The sequence below is a fragment of the Tiliqua scincoides genome, chromosome 5 (genome assembly GCF_035046505.1).
Source record: "Tiliqua scincoides isolate rTilSci1 chromosome 5, rTilSci1.hap2, whole genome shotgun sequence".
NCBI classification, from domain to species: Eukaryota; Metazoa; Chordata; class Lepidosauria; order Squamata; family Scincidae; genus Tiliqua; species Tiliqua scincoides.
The window spans coordinates 21,892,922-21,917,557 of record NC_089825.1 but is presented as its reverse complement, the minus strand read 5'-3'; the positions used below and the strand labels follow the sequence as shown (position 1 = coordinate 21,917,557).

At 43.7% G+C, this 24,636-nt stretch overlaps 1 protein-coding gene across 2 annotated transcripts in view; it reads left to right on the top strand.

The window, feature by feature from the left end:
* Window positions 1-3,017: 3,017 nt before the first annotated feature.
* PLXDC2 (plexin domain containing 2) overlaps window positions 3,018-24,636 on the top strand; it is a 282,678-nt gene continuing 261,059 nt past the window's right edge. For both annotated transcript variants that reach the window (XM_066626962.1, XM_066626961.1), the window contains exon 1: window positions 3,018-3,401. In XM_066626962.1, coding sequence (XP_066483059.1) covers window positions 3,290-3,401 — 112 coding nt within the window. In that variant the 5' untranslated portion in view covers window positions 3,018-3,289. The remainder of the gene's footprint in view (window positions 3,402-24,636) is intronic.

The window sequence follows — 24,636 nt, the reverse complement described above, 5'->3', positions numbered from 1 at the left end:
TCAGGAAATTGAAGCACCTTCAGGAAATTGAAGGTGAAAACGAAGACTTATTGCAGACTTATTTCTGCCATGGATTTATTGTTTAGCCAGGTTGCTGTCTCCAAGTCTCACTTTACTAACAATGAGTCACAAGCTCTCATGAACCTCAAGGAGCAGGTGCCTTCCAAACAAGAGCCAGGATGGTGTAGTGGTTCAAGAGTTGGGCTTAGACCTGGAAGATCTAGGTTCAAATCCCTATCAGCTGTGAAGTTTCCTGGGTGACCTTAGGCCAGTCACTCTCAGCTTCACTTACCTCATAGGGTTGTTGTGAGGACAAAAGGAGGGAGGAAGGGTGGTATACAAAAGCTCCTTGGAGTGTTTGAAAAATAAATAAAAACAACAAGAGGCTTCTCTATGCTGAAAGTACTTCTGGATGGGGTATTACATGATGCGTATTGTTGTGTGAGTGAACCAATATATAGCATTTGAAAGCTTTTAATTCCTCTGTTTGCTGCTGCACTGTTTTATTTGTCTGCCTCTAATTACTATTTTAAATGAAATTATTTTAAATTAAAATAGTAATTATAGGCAGACAAAAAGAACTCATTAAACATTATTGAATTTCATTTTATTGCAAACAGTTTTTAGAGTCTTGTTAGCTGCCTTTGGACTCTCTAATGAAAAGTGGAATAGAAATGAATGAATGAATAACAGAATCTCTTTCCACCTCCTTTTTTCACACAAAGTGACTGACCGCTGAAAAAAGTCTTCCTTTTTTTCACTTTTTCTGCTATACGGTTCAGGTCATGATTATACCTGACTATATTATATACCATTCACTCTTTAGCACAGGTTGATTTTGCTAATGTAGGAGAGTAATATTTCTTCCAGTGCAAGCCTGGGCATGTCTACTCAGATATAATTCCCATTGTGTTAAATGGGGCTTACTCCCAGAAAAGTTGTATATATAGGATTGCAGCCTTCATTCCCCAACTATTAAGGTTTGGACAGTAAAGGCTATCTGAAGCATCGCCCATTGCTCCTTGCATGGCCCGCTGAAAGATTTTATGCAGTTCACAGCAAATTTTTTTGTCAGTGCATTTGCTAATGTTTGGCATTTTTGCTCATTACCTATCATTTCTCAGTTTAAGAGACTGTTTCTTTGTGTCACATTTCTCTGGTTTTGAATCATAGCATGCAGATTACAAAAAAAGATCCAACTAAAACTTATTCATTCATTTAAATTTCATTCCCACAGTTATAAATACTGTTATAAAACTGATTTTTTGTGGCCCGCAAAACATTTGTAAAATATATATGGCCCTCATACTGAAACGTTTGGAGACACACACACACACCCAGATTGTCCTCCACATGGCCATTCTGCAGGAGGCCAAGAAGCCTGATCAATCCAGATTGTCCTGGAGAGGTGGTCAATGGATCCTTTGATCATCTCCATCTCCATCAGGGGTTTGCCACACCCCTTCGCCAACCCTGCAAAGAGCAGGTTGGAAAAGGTGCACTGTACAAAGCACTCTGTGTTTGTGAGAGACCATTCAGAGCGACACTTTAATAGCCACGTGGGGCATCCAAGGAAAATGGCCTAGCAGGGAGATCTTGCTGGCTAGTCCCCTCTCATTCATTTCCTCAGGTTCACCACTGATGTTCCTGTGCCCCGATTTCAGCTGTGCAGTGGGAAACCCTTTCCGCAGGACCCCTCCTCTTCCCCCCCCCCCAGTGCACCTCCAGCCAGCGACACGACAACCCACACCGCCTTGGCGATGCTGGGGGTTTCCTGTGGCCATTGGCAGCCCTTCAAAACACTCTGATCCCCCCTCCACTGAACACACATGCAGTGCTCGCCCGCAGATCCCCGCTGGAGGCTCCTCCTGCCGCGCGCGTGTGGTTTGGTTGGGGGACCAGCCCCGCGCCTCCTCTCCCGGCGATCCGTCCCGGCGGGGCTCCTGCGGGTCTCTCCTGCTCGCCTTCCCTTCGGCGCAGGCTGCAGGCGCCCAGGAGCAGGACCGGAAGGCGCACTTGCACTGGGGCGCTGACCGCCTTCCAGCCCCACCAGCAGCAGGAGGAGGAAGAAGAGGAGGCGCGGCCAGCTCTGGCTTTTTAACTCCCCCTCCCCATTTCTCTGCTCCTCCAGGGAAGTGCATCGACGGGGGCAGCTCCCTTCCGGCAGGGGAAGGTGGGGGAAGGAGGAGCCCCACGTTGCCCCAGTGAGGGCAGCCTGCTGGGAGCCCGCGCCGACCTCGCCTCGCAGCAGCAGCCCCAAACTCTTTCCCCACCCAGCGCCTGCCAGCAGCGCGGGGCTTCCCCTCCGCCGCCTTCGCAGCTGCTGCTGCTGCTGCTGCTGCCTGGAGACCATCTCGGGATGTCTTGCAAATTGCATCTCTAGGTGTGCGTCGGGAGGGGGGCCTTTTGGGGGGGGGAGGAGCTTTTTGATTGGGCAGTGGAGGATCCCCATTTTACAGCCAGCGGCAGAGAAGAAGCGCGTTCAGGCCCTTTGAAGAAGTGGGATCGGTGGGTTGCAAGAGCAAGACCCCTGCCTGCCCCCCCGCCAAACCATCCCATTTCTCTCTCTCTCTCTCTCTCACACACACACACAGCCATCCCATCTTTCTCTCATTCACTTACTCACACAGCTGTCCTCCCCCCCTCTCTCTCACACACAGACTCACAGAGAGCTTGTGTTGCCTCTGAGATCCTTAGCCGACCCACTGGATTTCTCAACGGGATCATCACACCGCAGGAATCTACGCTTGGGGGTGGGTGGGTGGAGTGGGGGGGGACACACGCATGTGTGGCGAGGACACTCCCCGGCTGGTTTCGTCTGGTTGTGTGGATTGAAGACCTGCCGCCACCACCATCCTCATCAGTCGGGACGCTCTTCCCCCTGCCTTCCTGGGGACCAGTCCATAGGGTGGGAGCTTGGTGGGGTCTCCCTCCCCCCCCCTTCCATCCTTTCCCGCTCGCTGCCCTGCAGTTCGGGAAGAGTTTGGCTCTCCGCAGCAGCAGCGGGCTCCGATTTCGGTCCCGCTTGTTCACACGCCCTTCCAGTTGTTCTGTTGTTGGACTCGGCTCGCCTTGCTGGCGACGGGAGCTGGCGCGGGAGACCATCGGGGCTGGTGCGCGCAGCAGGCGCCTCTCCTGCGCTCCATGAGACCGGATCGGGCTCCGAAGTGACTGAAGGGCTGGGGGGAGCCTGGGGGCTGCGAGTCTCCGCTGCGCGCCGTTCACCTCCCCCCCACCCCAAGCGGCGCCCGGAGAGACCGCAGGGACAGCGCGCCCGGGAGTGGCTAGCATGGCCTGGCTCTGGGGAGCCAACGCGGCGGCGACGGGACTCCTGCTACTTTTGCACTGTTTAGCCGACCGGCTGCAACTCGTCGAGACCTTGAAGCCGAAGCGGAGTCACGGTAAGGACTCCAGGAGAGCCCCTGCGGGAGATGCGGGCCAGGAGAGACCCACAGAGAGTGGTGCCCAGTGGGCACTGCAGGGCTGGGGGGGACGGACTCGGGGCGAGCGCTCCCTTCGGGCTCAATGGGGGGCTGCCAGCCTAGGCGCGTCTACTCGGAAGTAAGTCCCATCACGTGCCAGCGGGATTTACTCGCAGGGAGGCGCGTAAAGAGAGGATTGCGACCTCCGTCGGTTCGGTGCGTTGTCAGAAGTTGGGAGTGGGTCTTGCCCGAGCAACAGGAGATGGAGGAGGAGGGCATCACCTCAAGCTCAGCGCTCAGAGAACGGAAGCTCGGTTTAGGAGAGTGCTTTTGAGCATGTGCAGAGTTCCAGTTCCAGATGCTACTGGGTGGGCAGCCGCAACAAGCTGCTGGAAAACTGAGGCTCAGTTTAGGAGATTGCTCTTGAGCATATGCAGAGTTCCAGATGCTGCCGGAGAACTGAGGCTCAGTTTAGGAGATTGCTTTTGAACATGTGCAGAGTTCCAGTTGCTGCTGGGCAGCCACAACAAGCTCCCAAATGTCTGACTAAAATAAGGGAAACATGTTTCCAGGGCATATGTTGTCAGTGCCTTTGAGCTACACCAGGGTCAAACCCTGAGTAGCTGACCTCCATCCTGCTTCCTCCAGCCATGTGTTGTGCCGTGATCATTGCTGTTATGGCTGGACCTTCTTAAGGCATCCCCTGGGTGGAGTGTTGCTCCCTCTTTCTGTTCCTGGCATGCTTTTGTTAGACAATGGAGTTAGTTTTGTTGCAAGGGCTGTATGGTGTAGGTTGGTCTGTGGGTCTGTCCTTAGGTTGGGAGGGGAGTTGACTTTTGTTGCATCTCTGTGACTCCAAGGATTTGAGTGAATGGAAGTGCTTGCTTTGGGCAGGTCAATCCCTACTCCAGTCAAAAAGATGGTTCCTTGCCTTTTGGACAGTGGCTGAGTGGGTGTATCTTTGGCAACATTTGCTGTAGTCAGGTGGAGAAGTATCTGTTGAATTTCTGCCTGTGATGAGAAGCTGTTAAAGACAAAGGTCAAGCTCAGTTGTGGGCAGCCTTTGTTCTGTGGGAAATGAAAGTTCAATGGAGAAAACAAAGTGGAGTTTAGCATCTTCTCCTGTGTAGGACAGATACAGTTTTGGAGGAAAGAGGGAGAGCATCCCAACTCCATTGGCTTTCCCTTCTTTGCTTTCTCAAGTTGCACAGCAGTACCTATGACCCAGCCACTTAGTCCCTGCACATTTAAAATGGGCAGCAGGATTTGTCTCTTGCACCTCAGGCTTGCTAACTTTTTGGCAAGACTGCTGTGCCTTTCAGAGTGGAGTGACAAGGAGAAGTTCACTAGGTGAAACCTTTACCCCTTTCACATGGTAAGGAGTTCTTTTCCTTTTTTTAAAAAAAAAAATTACATTTTTGCTTGCCTCACATCTGTTAGAAACACAGGAGCCTTGCCTGTTGGACCAAGAATCTCTAGAACATGAAGTGTTAACATTTGTGCACCACAAAACAATGCTTCTCTCCAGTTTCATTCTGGGACAGACACCCTTTGCTCTGTCTGTGTCAATCACTCCATTGACAGTGACTGTCTTTATCTTCCTTCGTGGGTGCCTGAAAAAAGGGAAGAATATCTTGGAGCCCTCTTCTTTGGCCATTAAGTTTAGACTCTTTTTTTTTTATCTACTCTAAGCTTTTTCCTATGTCCTTAAGAAGACAGGCGGTGATCCAGTTAGAATCTATTTCTAGCTTTTTGCTTCCTTTTCTTACGAGGGGGCAAACAAGAGTTGTATTGATAATACAAGTTCCGTGTAAATACTATCCCGTGTAAATAATATTGATAAAAGTTCCGTGTAAATACGGAACTTTTGTTTCCTAGGAAGTGACATAAGGTTTCAGGTTTCTTTCAAAGAGAGTAATATTGTTTCTTTCCCTTTCATTTTCTGCCTGTAAGTGTGTGTGTTTGAGAGAGATACAGAGAATTTGGGGAGCAAGAGGCTTAGGAGGTTCTGCGGGAGCCTAGATCAAAAGGTTTGTTCCCTCTTAAGAGCTTTTTTCACACAGCTGGGGGTGGTATGTGCTATAGGGAATGTTGTACCCTCTGGGATCTTTCAGAGAGATATCTATGTGGATTTATGGCAGCAAAAATAATAGACCTGCACCATCTGAAAGGCTAACAGATTTACTGTGGCATCAGCTTTTGTAAGGTTCACTTCATTAGATGCTTCAAATTTTATTCTTCAGTGGCAGGTAGATATATATGTACTGAGGAAAAAATATAGCAGGGCAGATTTTTTTACAGTATGGCAAAACTACCATACTGTAGTGTTGGTATGCTGGTGTTCTTTTTGCATCTTTTTAGATTGTGAGCCCTTTTGGGACAGGGAGCCATTTAGTTATTTGATTTTTCTCTGTAAACCGCTTTGTGAACTTTTAGTTGAAAAGCGGTATATAAATTATTAACAGTATAAATACTGTTAATAATGTTAATAATGTTAATAATACCATGAAATGCAAGAGGTGTAGACAGTCTGTGACCTATTTCTAAGCAAAGCACAAATATATGCAAGATAGGAAGAGTGATGATTCCCACCAATACTCATGGATGTGCTTATCTGTCACCACCAAGAAATGTGTGGTCTCGATTAAGACCAAAACAAAGATACTCAGATTTGCGGATACTTATATATTGAGATTGACTTGTTTGTCCTACGTGGAAAGCAAGGAAGGTATTGCGATGACATATATCACAGTGGATGAAGAACAAGTGGGTGAGCCCCTGGTGCGACCACCAATGTCACTAAGTTCTGGAAGTATTCACCAAACACCAAAGATTCATATTTGGTGGTTAACATTTCACATGGTATATATTAATATTTTTAAGATGGTTTATTCACTTCTACCAAATTGCTATGAACAGATTAAGCTGTCTTCTCCTGTTTGAGATCATTGGTCAATCTAGCTCAGTTTTGCCTAACCTAGCAGCAGTTCTCCACGATATTTTCCAGACCAAACTGCAGATGGCCGGGAACTCGGCAAAGAGCACAAGAACATAAGTAGAGCTCTGCTGGATCAGACCAAAGGCCCATTTAGTTCAACTTCCTGCATCTCACAGATGCCTCAGGGAGCACACAAGATAACAAGTCACCTGTATCCTGTTGCCACTGCCTTGCACATGGCATTCTGTGGTAGCCTACCTCTAAAACCAGGAGGTTGAACATAACCGTCGTGGCTTGTAACCTGCGATGGACTTGCTGCCAGTGTGCTTATGCTAACCTGCAAGTAAAATTGCAGGTAAAAATGTGCACACACTACATCCCCCTGATTTACTCTAGGCTAAGACATTTGTAATAGCTTGGTTGTACAAAACTATTACCACTATTTAGACGTGTACAGCATCCAATAGGTAGATTTGTTTTCCCCCTAAAGTTTTCACCTGGTTGTGAGTAGAAAATTGGGCACAGGTTGCAGCATCTGAAGGGATAACTCAACTGCTCTTAAGTCTGTGGCCTTGATCAGATCCAGAAGAAGATCTTGTCCTCCAAAAGATCTCCTTTTCTTGCTCTCAGGCTTGGGTCGTTTGTCCCCCCCCCCCCAAGCGAATAATTGTCTGCAGGCAGTTTGCCAAAGGGTCAGAGAATTGTTTGAGGGCATAGGAGGCTGTGACATTGTTAAAACAAAGTAGGTCTCAGTCAGAGCAGCATTCTGATGAGAGATTGTTAGACAGGCCCATTTAAGCTTCTAGTGAAATAAAATAAAATGAAGGAGTAGGTCAATGCAATAAATAAATGTGAGCACCTGAATAAGAGAAGTTGCAAAATCTTTTTGGAGGTTTTCAAATAATTTCCAGAATCATGTCAGGCATGGATTTGATAAAATGATCTTCTCTTTTACCTTGGGAGTTCAATAGATCTTTCCAACTTTGATACTACACATTTAAAAAAGAAATGATTTGATTACTGGTTTTATTGTCAAGTTGTGGGAGGGCCATTCCTTATCTCCTTCATCCTTGTTACAGCTTTGCAGGTGTATGGGAAGGGTGTTGATCTCCCCACCTCACAGAGAGAACATTGAAATTGAGAAGACAGAGCTGAGCGAGAGGCTACCCTGTAAATGCTTGATTTTTTTTCTCGGATTTTGGACCCAAATTCTCTGACATTTGTGGCATCACAATGATACAGCTTTCATTTTTATCACTTTCCTTTCTAACAGCATATTGTGTTCAGTTGAAACTTTGTGTCTTTGGTGTCTATACAGCTTCCTAAGACTCTGAGGGTGGCAATTAGCACTGAATATTCATAGTCAGTGGGAACTGAAACCGCTCTCATAAATAAGCTGTTTCTCTAAAAAATTAAATCCTTGCCAGGAAGCACATAGAAATTGCAGTACACACACCTGCAAGAAACCTCAACACTCATCTCCAAAAATTTCAGTAATTTTTCTAGAGGCTTATTTTTTAAGGCAGAGGCTCTTGTTAATATATTACACGAAGCACCCAGAGACAGTGACTGCTGCTGAGTTCATAGAGAAGTTGAAAACAACCACTTGAGAAAAGTTGCCTAATGGACACGTGGAGATCTTACCTGACAAATGAAGTGATTGGACCTGTATTCCTAAACTCAGACACATGTCCTCGTAGTGCCAGCATCATGTCCAATTCTATTTGCTGCTGGTATACCATTGCTAAATACTAATGGGTTGGTACAGAAATGCTTAGGCCTGGTTTAAACACAGGCCTAGCTGGGCAAGAAACCACTTGCTTAAGGTGATTTTATTTATACTAGGCACCCATGCAGTATTAGTGCACTAGTACATCACTGCAAACAAAAGCAAATGGACCTAGGTTAAACAAGATGTAGGGTCTGTTCATGCAGCACTACATTCCTGGTTTCTCTGGCTTGCCTACTATTGTACTTAAATTGGGCTTCAGAACTGCGCTGTGGGGACACTTTTGGCCAATGGGGGCCAATTTCTCATTTTGTTCATGGAGCCCTTCTTGAATTCTTGGTGGAGTATAGATAGTTCCATGACATCACACTCTTACCTACAGTTTCCCTTTTAATGTTCTAATCTCAGACTGGGCACTGTGAACCAATGATAGATAAGAAATAGCACAGCATTCTTTTTTTACCTGTACAGATTTGTTGGGTGAGGCGGTTATGGAGTAATTAATTGATATGGGTCTCCAGAATCACTATGGCACTGTGCAGATTCTCTCAAAGACACTGGGAAGGTCCAGGAAAGAAGGAGACTGTCTAGAACAGGGGCGTCAATCTTATTTCATTCAATGGGCTGAACAGCATTCATGATGTCTGCTGAGGACCAGAAGTGATGTCATAAAGCAGGAAGTGATGTCATTAAGCAGGCAATAACTGGAAATAAGCACTTTTTTCTCACATAGGAACTCATTAGCTGCCTATGACAAAAACCGATCGTATTTTCAAGATATGGGAGAGCCCAAATATCATGTGGGCAACCCCTTCATCAGTGACTCCTCAGCACAGCTCAGCAGCTGAGAGCATATGGTGGTGCTGGGAGAGCCTGAGGGTCAAATAAACAGCTTCCAGGGGCTATATTGAGCCTGTGGGCCTTATGTTTGACACCCCTGGTCTAGAAATGTAGGAACTTTGAAATTACAGGTTACCTCAGTGGGTTTCTAGGGCAAAATTTTAGGTGAGGTCAAGAGAAAAATTCAGAAGGTATGCATATCCCTATCATGCTACTTTTGGGAGGGGGGAATATTATTGTGTGACCAACTGTTATCAAGTGATATGCTTTGGTGCTTGATAAATCTTTTCCAATTGGTAGGCTCTGTGGAAATTTAAGAAAGCTTAATCTATGCTAACTGATCAGTGATAACCAATTAGTTTGGGACAACACAGCTGTTCTGCATCAAAAGCAGTGAGTTAGCTCTCATACATGTAAATATGTTTAATAATGTCAGCCACAACAGAGGCATAGACTACCTTACTCAAATAGCTGATAGCTAGAATAGCTAGAATAGCTGATAGTTATTCTATGATAGTTATTCTATGAAGTGCTATTGACTAAGAGAGGGGAAAAAAATTAACCTTTGAGCAGCATTAGCATTGTATTAGATTGCCTCTTGAAGTGTGTCGTACACTTGGGTCTCACTCTCAGGGTTTTGGGGTGCTCAGAGTTGTTGGTTCTGAACCATGGAGCCCTCAGAGATCCCTGTTCGGTAGTACTGCCACCACCCTGTAAGAGCCAGTGCCTCAATCCAGGAAACCGAGACCCTCTAGGCTTAACTATATCCCTTGTAGGCACTGAGCACTTTCTTTACTTAAAGTCTCAGTCCTCAAGTTCTAGTCCACAATGAGGATTTTTGGTAGCTTGCTGATCTAGGCAGGATTCTGAACCTTTGTCCCCAACAGACAATGAACCAACATGGTGAAAAGATTTTCTACTTTATTAAATACATAGGGTTACAAAAGATTACAAAAGGCAGCAAATGCTAGAGGCATAAAAACTTCTAGGAAACATATCAGCATAAAACAACAAAGCTAACTGGCTAACTCTATTATTTCCTAACCCTCACCTGGGTCAGCTTCTTTTGTAGATCCTCAGGCCAGTTACCTATGGCCACATGGTCCTGGCGGGGCCGGATGCGCACCCACCACCTCTCTCACCAAGAGACAAGGAACAAAGACCCTGTCCTCAGGAAGTGGGGCTGGAAGCTTGCCCTCTCAGCTCTTCCCTCTGCAGCTGCATTCCATCCTTGATGGGTGTCTTTCTGGCTGCCTAGGTGCTACATTATCACCTTCCATTGAATTGTAAATCCTGGCAGCTAGGGAATGCAAGCCACTTCTGTGTTACTGTTTTAGCTTGGTTCAGGCCTTGCAATGCTACTAGGCCTGAACTGTACATATCCATGACAAAGTGGAACCCTGAACCCAAAGAAAGCAATGGCAAACATCCCATTTTCTCCAGTGGAGCAGGGTTACAGCTTGGGTAACGATGGGTAACGATGGTTTCGTATAGCTTCTTTCCTTCCCTCCCTTCTGCAGTAATCTAGAACTGTTCCCTGTCTGAGAATGGATTTGCTTGTCTAACGGTATTGTGGTTTAACCTGTAATGAATCTTCCATATAGGTCAAACTGTAAACAAATGAAACAAGACTAATGGTGAAGTACTGTACCTGGAGTATTGTTTTACTGGTCTTTGCCCACTAGAGGGCAGAACTGCTGCCTTTGCAGCTGTTTCAGGATAACTTCTTTTCCTATCATCCTGGGCCACTTTCTGTTTCTCTTTCTGCATATTCTGCATCTTGAATTTAATTTTTTATTTTTGGTAAGGATTATCTACCAATATTTTGTTTAGAGCAGTGATTCTCAAACTTTAAGCACTGGGACCCACTTTTTAGAATGAGAATCTGTCAGGACCCACTGGAAGTGATGTCATGACCAGAAGTGACATCATCAAGCAGGAAAATTTTTAACAATTCTAGGCTGCAATTCTACCCAAATTTACCCAGGAGTAAGTCCCATTGACTGTCATTGTTAAAAGTATATACATAGTAGCCTGTTAAAAATACAGGTCTGAAACATTTCCCCAAATGCAGTCACATACCATGGTAGCATCAAGTTTAATATACTAAACATAAAATATTGAAATGAATGGGCACCCACCTGAAATTGGATCATGACCCACCTAGTAGGTTCCAACCCACAGTTGGAGAAACACTGGTTTAGAGCTTTTTGCCATGTCTGTTGAAGAGAAAAAGCTATTTAGAAGCTGATCCTGGATTTTGGGCCACCAAAAGGTACCATTTTACCTGCTTTCCATCAAACAAAATCCTAAAGAAATCAAATGGACTGGAATGAATGTTTGTTTGGAAGCCAACCCAATGATTAAGGTCCCTGGTTGTTCTGAGTGAGGAGTTAGGAAATGTTGAATTCTGCCCAGAATATTCTGGTTTTGTTGTGCTTATTTTCCAGAAAGAAAATAGCCAATTGGTTTCTTCCAAAGATGTATGCTGGCACAATCTTGCAGCCCTTTGTATGCCCCCAAAACTAAGAATTATTTCAAGAAGTGCTGTTCTTTCACTATTTTAAGTAAAATAGCTCCTCTGTGAAGGCTGCAAACCTATGCACATTTTCCTGTAAGGCCCATTGAATGCAATGGGACTTAATTCTGAGTAGGCATGCAGTAGGATTGTGCTGTAAGTGCTATTTTACTCAGTCTGAAATGCTAAGAACTTGAGGCTGAAGATTGGACTTTCTTCCTGGTTAAACTTTATGAGAAAAGCAAAATTTGCATATGGGAGAGGATGTGGCCAGTTTCTTTATTCTTAAGAGTTTGTCTTCTCCAGACAAGTAGGCTGTATACAAGAAGTGTATGTGTCAACCAGTCCATTGTGCATGAGTGCAAATGAACCAAATGAACTTCCCTCTCCTCCCCAAGTGGTTCATAATAAACCGCTACTATCTGTCATCAAGGATTTCACAGTTATGAAGCACAGCCATTCAGGAGTAGTGTTATGTACAAATATTTACACTTACAAAGTTGTCTATAAAATTTTAGAGACATGCACAGTAGTGCTAAAGCATAGACTCTTTCTTATGATTTGAGAATATTTTTATTTTTATGACAAGTAAGGTGGGCAAACCTTTATCATTTTCTGACTAAAATTCAGTAGATCTTCCATATACGTATGCACAAGTGTTTCGGGGCCAGGTCTAGATATGACCTGTATTGTGCGATATCTGAACCAGGAAACTATGGTTTGAGTATTTATGTCGCCTACCAACTAGGATTGCAAACCATGGTTTGATCTTGACTTTCAGTCTTGCATTGTACCATATATTCAGATTAGGGTTTAGATGCCACAGCATCATTTACACTTAACAATCCAAAACAGTTTTCTGTGAAATGGACTATACACCAGCAAATAGTGTGTGCTCAAAGTCATAGCTGATTTCCACAGCTGGTTTTGTTGGGTGGGAATGTGACACCTGAACAGGGACACAGTTACTTTGTTTATATTTAATTATTTCAGTTTGCCGTTGACAGAATGCAGATTTGAAGATGATAATATGACAGAAGCATCAATAAAACTTTGTCCTTCTAGTATTTTGTTGTCAGTGCAGCTGTAAATGTAACTTTAATTTAAATGGATACCCTGTCACTGTTCAGCATTCAGCATAGCAACCTGGATGCTAATGAAATCATGTAGTATACATATATATGGTTGTCTAACATCTGTTCCTTTATTTCCAGGTATTCTATTGCAACATAATCCCTGCTAATTACTGCTTAAAGGCCAGCCCTTCAATTGATCATTGCACAGTACAGGATTTGGTCCACTGATTTATCTGATCAATAGTATGCTACTGTTGCCTTTATTTTATTATCTCTTGAAAAAAATGTACAGTTCAGGCCTTACAGTTTGTTTCATTTGTTTATGAGACTGTCAGTCATGCAGAATTAACAAACTGAATGAACAAGTCAGCACCGGGAACTTGCAGTATCACCGTATTTCCTGCTAGCGTGCAGGAGTTGAAAGTTAAAGTGGTCAGGTTTTTCAGAGTTTTAGTAATTCCTCAGTTGAAATGAGATATGTATGTGGCTCAGTTTAATTTCAGTTCTTAAATATCCATCTCAGTTAGACAACATACTTTTCCCAAAGGTACAGATGTCAGGTTTTTTTTTTGCCAGGGTGACCAGATGCAGTGGAGGACAGAGTGCCTATACCTTTAAGCATTGTATAGAAGAGGGAATTTTGGCAGGTGCAGTTCAGCATAGAAGGGTTTAAAAGGCTACATCTGCCAAAATTCCCTCTTCTATACCAGTGTTTCCTAACTAGGAAGTCACGACCCCCTAGGGCAACTGGAAACCCCTAATTCCCCTTTAAGTGGAGTGGCCACCACCGGTGGCGATAGAACTGCAGTGACAGAACTTCTAGGTTTGTGCCACCGTAGCTAAAGAAAAAAAAAAGGGAAGAGGTTCTGACTTACCCAGAAACAGCAGCTGCTGGAGTCACCATAAAACTCAGGTTCTTCCTGCCACTGCCAGTCTTTCTCCTCTTGAACACCCTTTCCTTGTCACCCTTATCTCTTGTTTGGTGTTACATCTTCAATGAGAGTAACTGGACTCTACTCCTAAAACATTACCTGCAACTGTATTCAAATGCTGGTTTTGAATCCTAGGTCAGGACCTAGGTTACGCCTTAGGCAGTGTAACCAATGATAATCATTAGTTCACATATACTACCAGTCTGTAGGTGCAGACAATCTACACTTATACAGGTAGCAACTCTTCAGATAAAGGATGGCTACCTGAAACTTAACTGTCTGTGTGTAGTAATGGTGGGCTAGAGCAGGGGTGTCCAAACTTTTTGGCAGGAGGGCCACATCATCTCTCTGACACTGTGCCAGGAGGGCCAGGAAAAAAAAGAATTTACATTTAAAATTTGAATAAATTTACATAAATGAATATATTAGAGATGGAACTTTATTAATGAATGAAGGTCTTGCAATAGCTCAAGGCCTATAAAAGGCCTTGCACAAAGCAAGGCCAGCCTTTCCTTTGCTGCTGCTGCTGCATCACAGATGTCAAACAGCAAGCCCTTGTTCCACAGCTCATGTGAGAGGTCGAACAGTTGGCCTTCACACTGAGAGCAGCTGTGCTGGGCCAGTGTGGGCTCCAGCAAGTCTCTGGAGGGCCAGAGTCTCATTGGAGACTGGAGGCTCCCTGAGGGCCTGATTAGGAGTCCTCGAGTGCCACGTGTGGCCCCAGGGCTGGGGTTTGGGCACCCCTGGGCTAGAGGAACACTAATTTGTGTAATTGTCATTCAAATGCTAATAGAGACTTTTTAAAGTCTTCTCCAGAATGGAATCTCCTTTGTCTACTGGAACGTGGAGTTGTGTTTAATCTGCTTGACATTGAGCAGCTTTGTTGGAGTTGTACAAGTCACATTCAGCTTCATTTGTGGTGTTGCTAATAGGGTGTAAATATGTCAAATAAGCCTATGTTTTTATGGTTTTATGAGAAGAAGCAATTACAGCTGCATGTTGATTGCATCATGATTTATTATCTGGAAGAGAGGATCCTAGTAGGTCACAATTCCGTAGAGACATCATAATAATTTCTACTCTGAAGAAAAGTAGGTGGACTGTATCTGCCCAGATACTGAGATCAACAACTGAGGCCCTCCTGAGGCTCCTGTGAAGAGTGATGGGTAGGTGGGCATGCAAGATGGGGGCTTTGTCAATCATGGAACCATGGCTGTGGCATGTTGGCCTGAAGGAGCGAGGGGGAGGGAGGGGTCCCTTTGGATGCGTCATTCATTGCCTCTTTCAGAGCCAAATGACCCATTATGTTAAATGCTAAAAATGTTTTTGAAAAGCAGGAGGCATGTGGAGATGGGATAGTTAACCCTTTTGCCCATGCTGTGGTCCCCCAAAAATGGTTTCCTTAGGGCCACTCTTAGCCACAGTAGAAAAACGTCCATCGGCATTAATAAAACAGTGTTTCTCAAACTGTGAGTTGGGACTCACTAGGTGGCTCATGAGCCAAGTTCAGGTGGGTCCCTATTCACGTCTATGTGTTGTTGTTGTTGTTGGCATCCTTTAGTCTCAGAAGACTATGGTATCGCGCTCTGAATGGTGGTTCTGGAACAGAGTGTCCTCTCCAGTGCGTGAAGCCTGGGTAAAGTAGGTATGGAGGATAGGCTGTTACCCAAGCAGCAAATCCTCCCTCTCCACGTCGCTGAAATGGTCCAATGGAAAGGCAGAGGCCAATACGGTTGGTTCCAGCGGCGTCACAGGAGTTGCCAGAACGTGACTGTGTTCAGCCATGAACTGCCTCAGGGACTCCAGCTCCGGATTTTGCCTCCAGGTTGACTCCTGAAGCCTTTTCCATAACTGGATATAACCACAAGGCAGTGGAGATTTGGGATCCGAGTTTTCCTTCTCTCAGATGAGCTGCCTTCCCAGGCTGACGAGTCCCATCTACCCGGTGGCTGTTTAGTCGCCTCTTACGACAAGTACAGCCAAACTGAGGGCCTATTCTTATCCCCAGCCCCCAGGGTCCATGTGTATTTGGTAATTTATTAGACTTTATACTGCCATAGTATGTGGTTGCATTTGGAAATATGTTACCGATTTGTACTTTTAACAGGCTACTATGTGTATGCTTTTAACAACCATGGGGCTGTTTTAAACCCATCAGCAACTACTTGGGAGGATTAGGAGAGTTCTTTATTTTAAATAAAGTTTTAAACTCGTACTTATTGTAAATTTTAAATATATTTTCTTATTTGATTGACTTTTGTCATATAGGGGAGTCAAAAATTTTCCTGCTTGATGTATCACTTCTAGCCATGACGTAACATCCGGTGAGTCTTGACGATTGTCATTCTAAAAGTGGATCCCAGTGCTAAAAAGTTTGAGAACCACTGCAATAGAAGATTCCTTCCCAATGCTAATTCTGGCTTTTAAAGAGAGTATTCTGTTGCTACCACAATGCAGGCCCTACGTGGTAATGGTTCCTTCCTTGCATGTCATGGATCTCTGATTTGCCATTCACTCAGGAGCTGCTGCTTAATTTAAAAATAATATAACTCAGGGATGAACTGAACATTTAATGTGACATCATCAAAATGGGCCTTTGGGGGTGACACTGGTTGTTGGAATTATTGCTGCCTGTGCTGTTATATCAGCGATTTTCAACCAGTGTGCAGTGGCACATCAGTGTATCACAGGAATTTGGGGGAGGGTCATATATTAGTGGAGTCATTGGGGGATGTCACCCTCCCATCAGCAGCATGGTATGCCTTGTCAAGTGTCAAAAAACTGATGGTGTGCCTTGACAATTTTAGTGCTTTGTCAGTGAAAAGGGTTGAAAATCGCTCTACTATATTCTGGAGTTGGGGTTTTTGTGGGCTTTTTTTTTGCTGTTTTATTACTTTGTGAAGTTTTGTATGGCATGCTGTTTTTTATTCATATTGTTTCCTTATGGATTTTTACCCTGAGAGTTTTTCCTGATAAAAAGGCAGGCTAGAAATGGTTTTAATAAATAAAATACAGAGTCATAAGTCTGGGAGATCGTTGTGCTTTCTTCAGCACATTTCTAAACTATGTTCAAAGCCTTCATGTGGAACACTTCAATGAAATGTGAAGATGATAGAAAAATCAATCCTTTTCTCAGTGAACATGCACCTTTGAACTGTAAGCTGGAGTTCAGGGGCTCTTTGCTTATCCTAACTAATATGATAGACCTTTCTCAAAGGTGTCTCTGTAGACATTCTCAGCCCCACATCAGCATTCTGGGAGAAACAGTACTGGTCCATCTCATCAGGTTGTTATGGAGATGTATAGAGAAACATGTGAAGTGGTTTGGACACTGTAAAGCAGTGATTCTCAACCAGTGGTACTGGTACCATCAGTGGTACTTGAGATGGTGTCTGGTGGTACTTTCAGGACCCCGGAACCCCTGCTGCCCATCAGCAGACCAGGAATGCAACATAACAAACTAGCAAGAGGGTTCAAAGCATGCTTTTCCGCCTTCGAAAAAGACCTCCAGTCCACCCTGAGCCTCTTGCTGATGTTTGTCTCATTGCACCTGGCCTGCCAACCCAGAAGTAATTGGCAATGATGTCACTGCCAATTACTTCAGGTGGTACTTTGAATAGGTGAACCATGTAAAGTGGTATGGCGGAGAACATACGTTGAGAAACACTGCTGTAAAGTGCTATAGAAATGCTATGAATGATGGTTGATCACAGGCTCACTTTCAAATCATCCTATGGGAACTCTTTTCAGTTGAATCAAAGATACACTAAGTGAATATGACACCTGGCTGTGAAATTTTTGTCTCCACCTAATATGCTTCCATCTGCAGCTCCTGCAGATCTGTGGTTGCTAATTGTTTTGCTCTTGTGTCATGGAATGCACGCCTGTTAGAACAGTGCTGTTTTTTGAGGCCAGGTAGAAGTCTGTCAGTGAAATCCTATGTACACTAGTTGGGGATCAAGTTCCTTTCAGCTTAGTGGGTCTAAGCTCTGAGCAGACATGCCTAGGATTGCACTGCATTGGGAGGAAGAGAAGCAGTTCTGTGAACAAGAAGGAGAGGCCTCAGATGTAATGGAGTGTGCTTGAGAAGAGAGTGACATGCAAACCTTTGTTGTATCCTGAATAAATGAAAAGAGTAGAAGAAGGGATTTCAAAGGAAAAAAAACTACTGTTTTTGGAGGGCATTAGAATTCCATCCTTGAGCTAACATTAAAACCTCCCTACATCACAAAGTACCTGCTTGTTTCCTCTGATATTTGTGAACATAACATGACTCCTGAGAAAGAACTTTTTGAAACATCTGCTGGTTGTTTTTTTTAAAAGTAAAATCTGCTGGTTGTTTTTTTTAAAAGTAAACTTGAAAATGTTGCTTCATTCAAGTCTGAACAGCTCGTCTCTCTTTCTAAGTAGCAAAGTTTGGGTTCATGGCATATTTCTTATGGAAGTGCGCTCCTTCGTCAATGTGGAATTCATTAGCGAATGAAATTAAGAGAGCATGCTTCCGGGTTGCAGCTGCCATAAACATAATAGAGCCATCGTTTTGTTTGGAGTGCAGTACAGACATTTGTGGACTGGAGGCATAGCACACTTCCTGACCTCAGTATGAGACAATATACTGTTGGCTCAAACTGTGTTTGCATGCTCAGTTGCGCAGTGCTAGAATATTGAATTGAAAATAGGTGTAAGAAGATGAGAAAAAATAACTAAAAAATACACAACAAAATGAATTGGATAGTATTTAACACCATGGTTAATTAAGGGAATGGTCCAAAACCAGGATAAGGCTACATATCACAGGTATATATCATATCACATATCACAAAGCCAGGATAAAGCTACATATCACAGGTAGAGTGGGTGTAGTGTAGTGGGCAGTGCTGGGTCCTATCTCCTCCATTTTGAAGCTTCCTACCACTCTCCTCCCCTCAGATGTGTGCCAGCTAATTAGGTCCGAAGGTGCAGATCCAAAGTGACCCAATGGTGAGAGGGAGACTTATGGGGAGGTAAGGGGAAATATGTTCATTTATCTCTCCCAACCCTGTCAATCTGCCCACCCTCTCAACTGGATGCAGCACATGCATCCATTTGGGGGCACCTCCATTGGCGGGAGGGTAGGAGATAGGATTGGGCCCTAGTGTCTGGGCTTCAACTTTGCCTCTGCCATGAACTCACTAGGAGGGGTTGGGCAAGCCATTCAGCATCAGTTCCCCAGCTACTTTGTCTTACAGGATTGGTTAAGTCTTGCATAAAGACAATGCACGTGAACTATTTTGCACTTTCCAAAATGCTATACAAATGCTATGCTTATATTAAATTGCACATTGCTATGCGTTTTCTTCATGTGTAAACGCTGTTTCAGTAGGCAGTAAAGAAAATAACGCCTTAAAGCATGTTCTTATCCATGAAACCATCTGCCACACTTTTCTCAGCCATTCACTGGTCGCCTGATATTTTGCCAATAATATTCTAGCTGGTCCATTACAAATTGTTGACTAATCCATGGTGTTTTCCTATCCGCAGACCCTTTTAGGTAACCCAAGAGTACTGCAGATGGACTTAGTGGGGTTTCATAACTAATTATTTCCCTAATAATCCTTGGAATGTTTTTCCAATATGTTTATACCCTCCTGCAGGTCCACAATATGTGAAAGAAACTGGTATCTGCAGATCTACATCATCCGCAAAGCCCTGTGCAGTTGGCATACATTTTTTTCTCAATCTGGCAGGGGGGCGATACCAGTGAAACAAAGATCTTTAGGCATATCCTCTTGGTAGCGCATTCACAGTATCATTTGGACCAGTCTTATAGATACCAGTCCTTGAACCAGTCCTGCATTTGTCAACAAGAGTCATTTCCTGATTCCTGTCCCATAATTGCTTATCTCTGATGTCTGATGCTTCTGTTTTCATTAATGTTGTACACATTTTACACAGCCGGTCCTATATACACTTCATGTACAGTACAATCTATTCAGATCACAAGCAGCCTATAAATGTCATGTGATCATTTAAATTTTAGTGATTGAGAATCCTAATTTACAAATACTAGGAAGTGAGAAAGGAATAACCACTTATCTCTCAGCTCAAGTTGTTTAACAATGAAAAAAAAAATCTATGAAGTCAGTGATCCTGCCAAGCTGAAAAGTCATTCATCTCCTAGCCACTTTGAAATCTTTGTCATAATGGACATTAGGAGAAATTCCCAGGCAGCGATTGCAGCTGCGATCTTGGGGGCTTAGAGCTATCCTGCTTTTGCAACCACCTCCAGCTCAATAATGAGATATTTGTATAGTCCTGCTTCAAGGTCCAATGAACTTTATTACCTTGTAATTTAGAGTTGCATCTTCTGTAGGCTTGCAGCAAAGTCATGCTGATGTACACCAGCTGAGAAGCTGTGCTATTAACTTTGCACAGGCAAAAAAGTCTAAGGCTGCAATCCTACTTGCACTTTCCCCAGAACCCAGTTCATTGTACACAGAAGGACGTACTTCTGAGAAGTGAGAAGGATTGTGGACTGGAAGCATAAGGTAGTACACTGCCTGACCTCAGTACGAGGCAATTTACTAATGCCTCAAACTGTGTTTGCACACTCAGTTGTGTAGTGCTATACTGAACGTAAATTACAACTTGCAACATAAATTACAACTTGCCCCCATTCAACAATGTACAATAATAGTTATTCAGAGAAAGAATACGCAAATTAGCTTTCTTACTGCTCAGTTGATTTGTGTGGCAATAGTGCCTGGGCCTCCCTTTATACATGAAATGTGTCCCATTGTGGAAATGTGTCCCAGAGTGTTGTAAAAATAGGCAGAATAAATCCATGCATTATATTGCATGAAGGTAACAGCATCACTTATTAGAAGTGCATTCCATGAACTTTTAAATACAGCCATTAGTAAAGAATGCAGTGCAGCTTAAGCATTGTGCTTTATAATTAATCATGTTTTAAGTTTCCTGCAGAGTGAAAGGCTATGCATGCAAATAGAAAGAACTGTTACAAAGACTAATAAAATTCTGGGTGTGGGGAAGGGGGAAAATACCCCTGCTAAACCAGCAGGGAGTCATGGTGCAATTTAAAGACAAAGAGCCGTATCCAAAGAAAGTTAGTAAAGATTAAAGGCCGAATCCTGTTCTCTGCTGGCCCACAGCATGCAGCACTGCCAATGTATGCTGTGGGTCATCTGGGGACCAGACCTGCGCTGGAGAGGTAAGTGAAGAATTTTTTTACTTACCCTCTTGGCCACTCTGTGGTGTCCAGTGGCCCTATGCAGATCTGTGCCAGTCCTCTGGCTGGTGTCGCTCTGGTCGGCCAAAAGGGGCAGTTCTGGGCAAGGACAGAGGAGTCAGGATCTGCTATGCGCTGCAACCACCAAGTTCTACCCCCTTGTTGGAGCTGCTGCATTGCCATACTGGAAATTAGGGCTGTCTGTCTGGCTTTAAGCCAAACTGTGCATTACTGGGAATGTGTGAATTGGCCCAGAGGTTCTTGCTTTTGCTTTAAATAGAACACAAAGGGGGACAAAACATACTGCAATGGAAGAGGGGGAGGCTTTTAGAACTTGAACTTTGTCATCTGGTGGAGATTCTTTTCCCCCTATAAATGGTATTTGGGTGAGTGTCTGGACTGGAACTGCAGAAGGGCAAAGTTCTAAACCCCCCCCCCCATATTCTCCCCCCCCAACAGTGTTGCAAACTTCCCCATCTGCTATGTAAACAATAAAAGGAAAAAAAATACTTTTTTGGATACCACCCTGATTCATTGTGGTACAAGCTTTTCGTGGTCGAGAGCCCACTTCATCAGCCACAAGAAATCTGTTGATCTTTATATTGCCACAAGACATTTTGTTGTTTTTTTTACTAGTTTTCTTGGGATTGCCTTTGCAAAACTGTGGTAACATTATGCGTTGTATCTTCCCGTTTATATGACTTGTGGTTCAATCCTAGCTGGAATGCACAATAGCACAGTATGCATTGCACCATTGCTTGCTGGCACAAAATAAAGAGTAATGCATGTGTATGTGGTCTCCGAGCAGAGCAGTGCAGGGGCAGAGGGAGGTGTGGAATGGGATGGGGGAGGGTGGTGACAGGGGCAGAGGATCAGCAGATCAGGCATAAGTGTCTAAGCATAAGTGTCTGAACCTCACCATAGGATGTGAACAAATTGTTTCCTTTGAGGTATTCTCACAGAAAAGTTCTTCATTGATTAAAAGAATAAGGTGAAATGAAGATGATGTATCTTTGTTATATATGAAGAAGAGTTAATTGCCATTGGAAGTGTTTTTCTCCCATTTTATGTTCATTGCAAAGACTCACAGAATGTTAGCATTGGAAGGGCCTTAGAGGTCATCTAGTCCAACCTCCTGCTCAGTGCAATTACAGCATTCCTGACATATTATTTATTTATTTATTTATTTATTTATTTATTTATTTTTCACATTTTTATACCGCCCTTCCTCCAAAGAGCTCAGGGCGGTTTACACAGCTCCTCCTCCCCTCTTTCTTGTCCTCACAACAACCCTGTGAGGTAGGTGAGGCTGAGAGAAAGTGACTGGCCCAAGGTCACCCAGGAAGCTTTGTGGCTGAGGGGGGTATTGAACCTGGATCATCCAGGTCTAAGTCCACCTCCCAAACCAATATACCACCCTGGCTGTCAATGGCAGATGGCCATCCAGCCACTGCTTGAAAACCTCCAATGCAGGAGAGCCCTCTACAGCTTCAGACAGGCTGTTCCAGTGCCAGACAACACTTGCAGTTTACAAAAATCTTTATCCCCCTAAGGTGCATGGCTGCACACCTCAAGGGCCAAGCTCTGCACAGCTTGGCAATTTAAAGGACACAGTGACATTTGTTTACAACCAAAGTGGAAACTTTTGACTTCCCAAAGGGTATGATTTCTTGAGGGTGCTGATACTTAGATAACCACATAAACCTGCTTTATACTGAGGAAGTGATTGAAAGTGAGAGTGAATTATAGTGATAATAACAGGGTCAGATGTTTTTGGCCCACTGGCAATTTTCTGTATGTTTACAGCTGCACTGTAGACATTATGGTTTAGCCAGCACTTTAGCAAAGTATTTTTTGTCGTTCTGGTTTTCTTAAGGATTTCAAAAGAAAAAAGAGAACTCTTCTAACAAGAAGTCATATCCGTCTCTTGCTGGGGATGTGTAATATAAACCGTTCCCTCTGTAAATGTGCCTCCATCTGCAGTTGTGGGTAACTTGTTAGACTATTTATCTACATTTGCCAAAGCAAATCTTTGACAGTTCTCTTGCTTTCCCATGAATTACATAGTGGATTTTTTCTCTCTCTCCCCAGAAACATTTTCTCTTCATAAGGGCCTTGTTGCCCACCTACTAGGGGATTTAATAGGAAGTTTATTGAACTGTATGTTTTCCTGCGGCTTTTAAAAAATCCTCCTATAAGGGATTGTCAGAGCAATAATGATTCTTTTGGAGATGGGAATTGAAATCCTGTAAAAGAGGTTTTCTTAACACTTGGGAAAAAATGTAAATTATATTGGCAGAGATCCAAAGAGTTACTTAGAGTCACCCAAAGGGTTAGCGCTAGCTCAATGACTAGCTGACATCTCCCCTCCCCATGTAGTAATACAAACTAATTTTGAAGGTCCCCTTAATTTCCAAAGTAGTGCATAGTGTGGCATATGGGGCTGATATTTGAGATAACCGGCTCTAAAGTTCTCTTTAATATTTATTTATTTTCAATATTTATATCCCAGTTACCATAGTGCCCAAGGGAGCTTTTATAATTCATAAAATCACAGTAAAAATACTACAAAAATTAAAAGACCAGGAAAAAAACAAACAGCATTAATTAAAAAAGTTTTAACATCCCTTCAAAAATCAGAAAAAAACTTGGAGAACTAAGAAGAAAAGGCTAAATGAAAGAAGAAAGTTTTTAACTTTTCAGACATCTAAGAGGGAGGGCACAACGAGGGCACAATGCGTCACCCAACATTGGTTGACGAAAGCACGATGCTGCAAAGAGTGGAAGAAATGTTGGGACCCGCGCAGAGAAAGTTAACGCTGACATCGCGAGGAACGTGTCATCTAAGTAAGAGGGAGGGCATAGTTCTTAACTGAGAGAATTCCAAAATTATGGTGCTACCACTGATAAGGCCCTACCTTTTGTTGTCACTAATCTGAATTCAACCAAACACAGCACTCACAGCAGGGCTTCCTCAGATAACATCAGGCATACCTTCTGGAATATCAGCTGAGGAACCAAAATGGAGTTTGGAGAGACTGTGAATGTTTTGAAAGGGAGGTCACGGGCAACACCACACAGAGAAGATGACATTGAGTGTCTCAGGCACAGGCCTTTCCCAGCACTGTTACCTGAGATACTTCCACTGGAAATGCCAAGGATTTTTGCAGTGCCAGGCATGTGCTCTCCTACTGGGCTATGGTCCTTCTCCAAAGCACTGTGCTGGCCTGAATGGAAAAACGTAGCTCTGTGTCTGCTTGCTCTGTGCTCTTGCTCTCTCTGTCGTGGCAGGCAGGAAAAAAGGAAGGATCTTTACTGGCAAGCCATAGCGCTCTGATACTGTTCTCTGGATGGGGAAAGCAATAACTGCTAGACTGGGGAGGGGACGAGAATACTCAAACGTTCGCGAAGTGTCTGAGATGTAGTTAGGGAAGACACGTAGATTATTTATTTCTCCAAAAATTGAGAAGTTTGTTGTGTTCTGGAAGTTTGTTGTGTTAAATCTCAAGATCTGTTTCTGCCTGTCTCCAGAGTGTCAGACCGAACTCTTCCCCAGCCTTTCCTGGAGATGCCAAGACTGGACTTGGGATGCTATGCATATAAAACTGAGGCTGTTGAGCTATAGCGCCATAAGATAACTTACAATCTTTTGCCTTATTACAACAGATATAGCACATGTCAGTGATTTGTAAAATGCTGTATAGTTTTACATGCTTTAAAAACAAACAGTGCAAACTAGTTTTTAACAGCTGTGTTGCTAGTTTTACTTCTGCAAAAGACAGCTTCCAATGTAGATACAGTATTCTCTGGATAAAGATTCATGCTATCTGGCAATCCTTTGAATCAGGGAACTGTAAATACCAGTAGTAAGCTAGGAAGTTCTCAGTTAAAGCCTCAATTCACAAAGGGACATTAAGCAATTAGTCATCCACTAAACTCTACATCTGTAATAT